Genomic DNA, 9899 nt, shown 5'->3' with positions numbered 1-9899 from the left:
ATTGACGAAGTGGAGCATCTTAGGAAGGATATTGACGAAGTGGAGCATCTTAGGAAGGAGATTGACGAAGTGGAGCATCTTAGGTCGGATTTTGATGAAGTAGAACATCTTAGGAAGGATAGTGACAAGCTGGAGGTTGACCAGGATAGTGAGGATTCTAAAAATCATGTCATAGAAGGGGTTTTGGGTTAAGTGGGAGAAGGTTGATTTTTTTTTTTCTCAACATAAGAAAAACTCCCTAATAATTAAAGCTGTACAAAAATGGTAGGTAGTGAGCCATCAAACTTGAAATGGAGGCTAGATGACCAATAAAGCAATCAAAAATTATTTTACTGAGACCCTAGTATAAGCCAGGGCACTGCGCAGGGCACCCATAGATACAAAGGCAAAAGAAACAGTTCCTCCCTTAAGAAACTTAATATCCAATAGGGTGAACAAAGTCAAGGATAAGATAGATACAAGGTTTTTTTGGGGGTGGTGGTAAGGCACTAGCAGGGGGAAGGGTAACTAGGAGCAGCTTCATGTAGAAGGGAGCACTTGTAGAAGGTGAGACTTGAAGGGAACAAGGGATTCTAACACACAGAGGTGAGGAGAGTGAATTTCAGACATTGAAAACAGCCAATGCAAAGGCATGGAAATGGGAAATGGAGTGTCTCCTTTGAGTAAGAAGAACACTTGGGGCGATGATAAAGGGGATTCTTATTCCACTATGGTTTGGACTATCTGGGCACCGAGGTCCTTTGTGTCTCCGAGATTGTATGAAAGAAAGCTGCTACTTTGCCTTATGGTTACTGCATGATAGTAGAAATCATTTACGGCCTCTAGGTGGCACCATAGTGCATAGAGCACTGAACTTGGAATTAGGAAGATTCATCTTCCTGAGTTTAAATGCGGCCCCAGACACTTCCTAGCTGTGAGACCCTGGGCACGTCACTTCACCCCATTTGCCTCAGTTTCCTCATCTGCAAAATGAGCTGAAGAAGGAAATGGCAAACTGCTTCAGTATCTTTGCTGAGAAAACCCCAAACAGGGTCACGAAGAGTCAGACACAAATGAAACGACTGAGATGTAGTTCTGGGGTTCAAGCCCGGGCTTGGAATTTGAGTGTCAGTGAAATCCCAACTGGATGGTGAGATCAGAAACAATCTATGTACCAGAAATGTACTAGTATTCTTTTCCATATGAGTCAGAGTTTGTGGTAATCATCTTAAAAATGATTATACATATTATATATTATTTATATACCTTCTGCCTATTATTATATAGATTATGTTGTTGTTTGGTTGTTTCAGTCATGTCCAACTCTTCATGACTGTTCAGTCATATCTGACTGTCCATGACCCCATCTGAGGTTTTCTTGGCAGAGATACTGAAGTGGTTTGTCCATTTCCTTCTCTAGCTTATTTTACTGCTGAACAAATGGAGGCAATAAGGGTTAAGTGACTTTTCCAGGGTCACACAGCCAGTATCTGAGGCCAGATTTGAATTCAAGTCTCCCTGACCTCATGCCCAGCACTCTATCCATTGTACCATCTAGCTGCCTACATATATATATATATAATATATACATATGTATATATATGTACGTATGTATGTATATATGTAGATATATATGTAGATAGATATATAGCTATATGTATGTATATATATGTTGTATGTTATTATTTATCTATGTCAGGACCTTGAAACAAGATTGCTTGGGTTTGGGTGGAGGGGGAGTGATTCATATGCAAATCAACCACTTCCTTGGCCTCTTCCATTTTTCTTCTGCAGTAGGTCTGGCAGATTTTGTCTGGCACGGTGGTGATGAGGACCTGGGGCTTTTGCTAATGCCTTGTCCCTGCTGGGGTGTGAATAGCAATTCAAGTGGCACTTTTTGCCATTTATAAATTGCAAATTGAATTTCCAGCATAATCCACCTCCTGAAGCTGTGGCCTTCCTATAGTTTCTAAGTGGTTTGAGCAGCAGGTGGCATGATGCTCAGTCTTCAGTCAGTGTCCAAGCGAGGGAAGGGACATTAAAGAGTTCCTGCTGCAACAGACTGCAGTTTTTCTCATCTTCTTTTTTGTTTATGTAGATGATTGTAAACAACTCTGACCATAAAGACATCTTTCCTACAGTTCAACTACTTTCTATTGAGTGTTTACTAGGAAGGCAGCATACCGGAAGAGCTAACCTTGAATTCAGAAAGACCTAAGGCCTATCTTTGACACTTACTGACTGAGTGACTCTGGCCCAGTTGCTTAACCTCTTGTTGCCCCTAGGTCACTCTCTAAAGCTGTAAATTGTAAAGAAGGTGCCAGCCTACATTGGCAGAGGGAGTGCCCTCACCTAAGAGTCTGCTTTGCTAATGAAATCAGACTCCCTAATCCCTAGCCTTCTGTATAAAGCTAAGGTATTAAGAAGAGTTGTGGATATGCATGTGAGGAGGGAGTATGTATACCAGGAGTTCCCTCCTTTGATGACCTCACAAGTCTGGAGTCCAGTACAAAGCACTGCTTTATAATTCTGATGGTCAGGGATGTGGAAGTTCAGAAAAGGAAGGATTTTGGCGAAATCAGAGAGGGCTTTGTCTTGGGCTGGGTCTTATGAATTTAGACGAGCCAAGGAGCAAGGGAGGGCAATCCAGGAGGAGGAAGAAGACATGCACAAAAGCATGGGAACTACAAGGAGGATGATGATGCAGTTAACTTTGTCTTCTACTCTTTCCTCATCACCGTCTCATCCACTGAAGAGATATGCTCTGCATAAAAAGAGCCATATATCCACCGTGGTCCAGAAACAACTTCTCTGTCCTTCCTTTGTCTATCCCATGTTTGCTAGAATAGTCACAGCAGCACAGAGCTTGAGAATGGGAAGGGACCTCCCCAACCAGCTAGTCCAACCCATACGTGAAAAGAATCACTATAATATCTCTGACAAGTGGTTATTGAGCCTTGATTTGAAAGACCTTCAAGACACATGGTGCTCAGTGCACACAGCAGTGGTGCAGTGGGAGTCTAGTCCTGGCTTTGCCGCTAACCAGCTAGGGGATGTTAGATAAATCACCTCTGTCCTTTAACTTCATTCTCTAATTCTGTATAATGAAGGGTTGCATCAGACCCCTTCAGCACTTCTTAAACTGTGGGTTGATACCCCATGTGGGTCAGAGATGGAAGGGACCTGGATTAGATGACCTCTGGGGTCCCTTCCGTCTCTGACCTTCTGTGACCATGTGAAATGAAGACATTCTTTGAGGTACTAAGGATTTGAAATTGGAAACTTAGTCAACAAGCATTTATTAAATGCTGATTTTGTGCTATGGCACTATGCTGGGTTCTGGGACACAAAGAATGGCAAAAATGACATCATTCCTGCATATCAGGGCTTACCAATTTAATGAGAGAGGATAGATAAAGAGAAAGAGATAGGTGAATGGATGGAGAGAGAGAGAGAGAGAGAGAGAGAGAGAGAGAGAGAGAGAGAGAGAGAGAGAGAGAAGTAAATGGGTGAATGAATATATGGATGGATAGGTAGAAGGAGAGAGAGGGAAAAAAGTGGAGGAAGAGAGGAGAGAGAGAGACAGAGAGACATACACACACACACACACACACACACACTCACACACACACACACACAGAGAAGTCCCAATTAGTGTGAACAATGGATCCCCTGAAGTAGTTGCAGTATTTTGATGCTTAGTATTCTAACTACCTATTTCCATTGGGTTTGAACCAGTTACCAAATTTTCCAGTTAAAACTTCAAACACTGTAAATTCAAGTGTGTTTGGCCACTTGAGGAGATTAATTATTTAAACTAGTCATGATGTGGCTGTATAACATTTATTCATTTCTTATTATGTGCCAGGCACTGTGCTAAGGGATGAGATCCACAAATAATTTTGAAGACAAGTTAGAATGTAATAATGCATAATGTATAGGTCACTTCTATAGCTAGAATCATAGTAGGTACTTTAGTAGATGCTTAGTAACTGGTTAAATTAGAAAGGTAGAGAACTTATTTTGTCTAATCTGGAGCATAGAACCTAAGAAATTTTCTGGTTGGAGAGTTCATTCATTCATTCGTTCACTCATTTGTTCATTCATTCATTTAACTGCTCCTTAGGGATGAAAACCATCCCTGAGTGTAGAGAGGCTGCTGGTGTTTTTTCAATTAATGAGCATTTATATTCTCCACTTCCATTTGGAAAAAGAAAAAGGAAAAACCAAACCAAACCTTTGTAACATATGCCCAATCAAGCAAAAGAAATGCACACATTGGCCATGTCCAAAAATAGATCTCTTCTCCTACCTCTTTAAGTCCATCCCCTCTTGATCCAGGATGTGATATCTAGTTTTTCAGCTTATATTATTGTGAGCTTATTTCCCCCCTCCATGGGAAGCCATCTCCCATTTTATCATAAAATCCAATGTGATAATGGGATTTATTTTTACTGAAATTCATTTTACTCATCCCTTTGATGGATGGATGACGAATTCACTGGAGTTTAAATCTACTTGTCTCCCATTTTGCCATTTTAGGGTCCTTTCGATTTGGATGCTTGTTTGTCTAAACACTCCATCAATCCCTATAGCAACCGGGAAAGTCGAATTCTCTTCAGCACTTGGAACCTAGATCACAAGTAAGTAAAGCTAGGAATCTTCAGCACCATTCATGTAGCCAGAGCCAAGTGACCCAACCAAGAGAGCAGCATGTCTGCTGTTAATAGGGATAGGGACCAGATGTGTGATTTCATTGATACTGGGAACTCCTTGGTGAAGGAACTCCCTCTACTAATACCTTGCTGTCTTAAGAGAGTTACCTAGAAGGTAAAAGTGAAATGACTTGCCAAAGGTCAAATAGTCCCCTTGTATCAGAGGCAGGATTTGAACCCATGTCAATCTGGCTCCTTCAAGGCCAGTTCTCTATTCTCTGTGCCAGGGGAGTCAAACTCACATAAAAACAGGGACCACCCAACTATACCTAAGGATCCCTACAGGCTTTGAAAACTACATATTAATATCATCTATATTCTATTGTCTTTTTTTTATTAATTTTGCTAAATATTTTCCAATTAAATTTTAATCTTGTTGGGGCAATACACTGGGCTGAATGTTTGGTACTTATGTGTTAGTGTTAATTAACCTTGTTAGAGTGTCTAGTAACTTATCAAGATACTTAATTTTATAGTGATTGGTTATGGCAGCAAATCAGAGGATGGTGCTGATACAGAGATGTAGTGGTACAGTGGGCAGAGTACTCCGCTTGGAGACAAAAGACCTGGGTTTGAATCCTGACTGTGACACTGTGGAACTGGATTACTGTGACCAAAGTCTGGAGAAGACAAGATCTGGGGGCCACAGTGGTTGTTTTCAAATATTTGAAAAGCTGTCATGGGGGGGAGGGATCAGATTTATTCTGTTTAGCCTCAGAGGGCAGATCCAGGAAGAATGACATAAAGTTACAGAGAGGATGGTTGGACCTCAATTTCAGGAAAAAATAAACTCTGTAATGATGAGAACCATCCCAAAATGGAATAGGCTGCCTTGAGAAATGGCGGCTTCCTCTTTCACTGGAGGAGTTCAAGCAGAAGTTAGATGCATGGTATGGTGTAGTAGGGGTATAAAAGTGAGCTAGTCCTTGATCTCAAGGAGTTTATATTCTATTGGTGGGGAAAGTACAGATAAATTAGTATAGGCTATGTAATAAATGGGGCAGCTAAGTGGTGCCATAGTGCACAGAGCACTGGGCCTAGAGTTCAAATCCGGCCTCCGACACTGACTAGCTGTGTGACCCTGGGCAAGTCACTTCACCCTGTTTTTCTCGATTTCCTCATCTGTAAAATGAGCTAGAGAAGGAAATGGCAAACTACTCCAATATCTCTGCCAAGGAAATCTCCAAATGGAGTCATGAAGAGCCAGACATAACTGAAAAACAGCAAAGAAATTTGAGCTAATAGTTAAATAGCACCTACTATATATTAACATAACAGGCAACATGGTATAGTGAATAGAGAGCTGACCTTGAAGTCAAGACTTGGGTTCAAGTCTCATATCTGGTAAATACTAGCAGTGTGACCCTGGCATATTACTTAATCTCTTAATGCTCTGGGCTTCTCTCTAAAGATGCTAAATTTTGGAGACAGAGCTGACTTGAGCGTTCTCACTGTCAGTGAGATTGCAAGACATGCCCTTATTCTTATCACTTGTACCAGGTACTGGGGTAGGGGAATAAAGAGGAAAGAACATTTAATAAGTGCTTATTGGGCACCAGAGGCAGTATATGGTGTGAGATGTTGATCTACATCTAGTTTCTGCCAAATTGCTTTCCAGTTTTCCCAGCACTTTTTGTCAAATAGTGATTTTTTTGGTCCCAAAAGCTTGAATCTTTGGGTTTGTCAAACACTAGATTATTCTGGTTATTTACTACTGTGTATTGTGTACTAAATTTATTCCACTGATCCACCACTCTATTTCTTAGCCAGTACCAGATTGTTTTGATGATTACAGCTTTGCAATATAGTTTGAGATCTGGTACTGTTAAGTCACTTTCCTTCTCATTTTTTTCATTGATTCCCTTGATATTCTTGATCTTTTGTTATTATTTTTTTCTAGCTCTACAAAATAAATTTTTTTTGGTAACATGCCTGACGTTCTTTTCAACATGGAACAAACAAAAATATAAATCCATCTCTGGGAATTGTGGGAGGAGAGCACTAGAAACTGGAGGGCCAGGGGAGGGAGGAGCCAGTAAAGACCTCAGGAAGGAAATAATATCTGAGCTACATTTTAAAGAAAGAACCTGCTAGAAATGAAATTAGGTTTAGTGTGTTGTCTAGTCCTCAAATGAGTAACTAAAAAACCTGTTCTTTTGGTTTGAGGAGGGAAGTTGCCCACTTTCTGAGAGCCAATAACTAGTTCATCTTCTCTTGCAGAATAGAAAAGAAACGCACCATTGTGCCCACCCTGACTGAAGCTGTTGCCGAGCAAGACGGGAGAGAAGTAGACTGGGAATATTTCTATAGCCTGCTTTTTACCTCCAATAATCTCAAATTGGTACATATTGCCTGCCATAAGAAAAGTAGTCATAACCTCAGCTGCGATGAGACTAGGATTTACAAACCCAAGAAGCAGGTTGTCAGGAAACGTGCTGCCCGCAGACGTCAATGACCTCTCTCCTATCGCTTTCCTGGGTTTTAGAGCCAGAAGGGGACTCGGAGATCATCTGCTCCATTCCCCTAGTTTTACAGAAAGAGAAACAGGTTCAAATAGGAGAAGAAGCAAGCATTTGTTAAGTGCCTACTATGTGTCATTCTCTGTCCTAGTGCTGAGGATGGATACAAAGACAAAAATGAAACATAAAATGATATACAAAGTATCTACAAAGAAAATGGAAGACAATTTTTGTTTTGGAAGGAACGATTAATAGCAGGTGGCATCAGGAACATCTTCCTGTAGGAGGTGGCAGTTGAGCTGTGCTTAGAGGAAGCTAGAGATTCTAAAAGATGGCAGTAAGGAAAGAGTGCAGTCTAGGCACAGGGCGCAGCCAGTGGAAAGTCAGGGAGCCTACCTCATATACATATCTGATGGTGCCTTAACGCAGGGCCTCCATAAAGGGGCTACTTTCTGTCTGTCTCTCTGGCTAATTCCAAGCTTACAAATGCATGTTTGTCCACATGTCTGTTTCCGTCTTTGTGTTGTTGTTCAGTCATGTCCTACCCTTTGTGACCCCATCTGGCGTTTTCTTGGCAAAGATCTTGGAGTGGTTTGCCAGCTCATTTTACAGATGATGAAACGGAGGCAAACAGGATTAAGTGACTTGTCCAGGGTCACGTGGCTAATAAGTTTTGAATTTAGGAAGGTGAGTCTTCTTGACTTCAGGCCCAGTGCTCTATCCACTGCGCCCCCAAGCTACCTCATGTCTCTCTCTATATACATATATATGTAAACATAGGTGTGTATGCATACACACGCACACACATATATATCCATTCAGAGTGGCCAGGAAAACTTTGGATCAAGTGCCACCTTTGACACATCCTGGCTATATAACCCTGGGTGTGTGGCTTAACTTGTGCTCTAAACAACTGTCTAAGTTGCTGAGAAAGTGCTGACCTGCATTGGTGGAGGAGTTTCTTCACCTGGGAGTTCCCCATACCAGTGAAACAGTGTTAGTCCCTATCCCTCTATCTCTCTGTCTGGCTCTCTGTCTCTAAGATCTTTGTTTATATAGCTATGAAGTAGCTCTAGCTAGAGCCCTTTCCTTTCCTTTTTCCCTCTTCAATCTCCCAATTTCTTTTGATTTCGAGGTCTTTCCCCTTGGTCATGTTGTTAGTTCTGCTATTAGAAAACAGATTGTTGGGTGCTCAGCATGAAATAATAGTTTCTAGCTATGAGAAAATGGTGCTCCGTGAACTAAGGAACTTTCTTCCCTCTGTAATTTATCCAGTATTTTGTTGAATCAAGGCACATTTTCCACAGTAAAAAATAGTGATCCTTGCTTTTTATAATTCTAGCTTGTGGGGTATAGGTTGTTTGAATAGGCATGTTGGGTCTCTAAGCCACTGGGGGACATAATTCTGTTTTGTGAACCTTATGCATGAATTCTCACCAAGCTATAAGTGGGCTGGTGGTGGTGGTAGAGGGAAGTGTGTGTGTGTGTGTGTGTGTGTGTGTGTGTGTACGACATGTAAGAAGGAACTGGACCTGTTTTCAGGTCATGATTATCAATTTGGTAGTAGTGGGTTAGAGAGTGACTTTAATTTTAACTTAAAGTTTGTTTTTCCTGTGCCAAATTTCCTTTTATCTGAGAAAATGATTCAAGTCATCTTCCTGAAGCATATATGTTGAATTAAAAAAACCAAACACTTCAATTTGTAAATAAATATTTATTAAATGTTTACTGTGTTCTAGGCAGGACAACAAGGTGGTGCAGAGGAGAGAGTGCTGGGCCTGGAGTCAGGATGACTCATCTTCATGAGTTCAGATCCAGTGTCAGACACTTATAGCTGTGTGACCCTGGGCATGTCACTTCATTGCCTCAGTTTCCTCATCTGTAAAATGAGCTGGAAAAAGGAAATGGCAAACCACTCCACTGTCTTTGTCAGGAAAAACCCAAATGGAGTCACCAAGAGTTGGTTACACCTGAAATGACCGAACAACAACAAATGTTCTGGGCATTAGGGTCACACAGCTATTAAGTGTCTGAGGCCAGGTTTGACGGAATGATTCTTCCTGACTCCAGTCCTGGAGCTCTATTCACTGTGGCGCCACCTAGCTGCACGAGGGGCATAGATATTACCAACCTTTTCTTCTTCAAGCCTCCCACACCACTCCCTCCTCAATCCTCTCTGCTGAGGACCTTGACTCATGATTCATGGAAAGAAAGTGAGGACATTCATTGAGAGATCCCTTCACCCATTCCTCCTCTCCCAACACTCTGACTTTGTCTCCCGCTATCTCTTCCTTCACTCCAGCCTCTGAGGAGGTGGCCCTTCTGTTTGCCAAGACCATCCCCTCTGCATGTACTCCCCCTTCCCCGCCCCCTGTCTTACTCTCTCCCATCTTCTTTAGCAGACTACCCATATCTACTGACTCCTTCCTTGCTACCCATAAACAAACCCATGTTTCCCCTTCTTGAAGCAGCTAGGTGATACAGTAGATTGAACATTAGGCCTGGAGTCAAAAAGACCTGGGTTCAAATCTGACCTCAGATGTTTACTAGCTGTGTGACTCTGAGCAAATCACTTAACTTCTGTTTGCCTCAGTTTCCTTAGCTGTAAAATGGGATGGAAGACCAAATGAGATAATATTTGTAAAAGTGCTTAGCACAATTCCTGCCCTCCTCTTTAGATTCCCACCCCACTACCTTTACTGGATCCTACTGTGCCCACCATATTCCTATATTCTTCTTCCCTTGT

At 41.7% G+C, this 9899-nt stretch overlaps 1 protein-coding gene across 2 annotated transcripts in view; it reads left to right on the top strand.

Annotated features, from left to right (window-relative positions):
* Positions 1–7746, top strand: part of LOC114029462 (DNA fragmentation factor subunit beta-like) — a 25443-nt gene extending 17697 nt beyond the window's left edge. For both annotated transcript variants that reach the window (XM_027843906.1, XM_027843905.1), the window contains 2 exons: positions 4522–4622; positions 6915–7746. In XM_027843906.1, the coding sequence (XP_027699707.1) occupies positions 4522–4622; positions 6915–7149 (336 nt within the window). In that variant the 3' untranslated portion in view covers positions 7150–7746. The remainder of the gene's footprint in view (positions 1–4521; positions 4623–6914) is intronic.
* The last annotated feature ends 2153 nt before the right edge of the window (positions 7747–9899 follow it).

This window comes from Vombatus ursinus, unplaced genomic scaffold, assembly GCF_900497805.2.
Source record: "Vombatus ursinus unplaced genomic scaffold, bare-nosed wombat genome assembly UNPS02014932.1, whole genome shotgun sequence".
In the NCBI taxonomy this organism is placed as follows: domain Eukaryota; kingdom Metazoa; phylum Chordata; class Mammalia; order Diprotodontia; family Vombatidae; genus Vombatus; species Vombatus ursinus.
The sequence above is the reverse complement of the archived record's forward strand: the minus strand, read 5'-3'. Positions and strand labels throughout refer to the sequence as shown.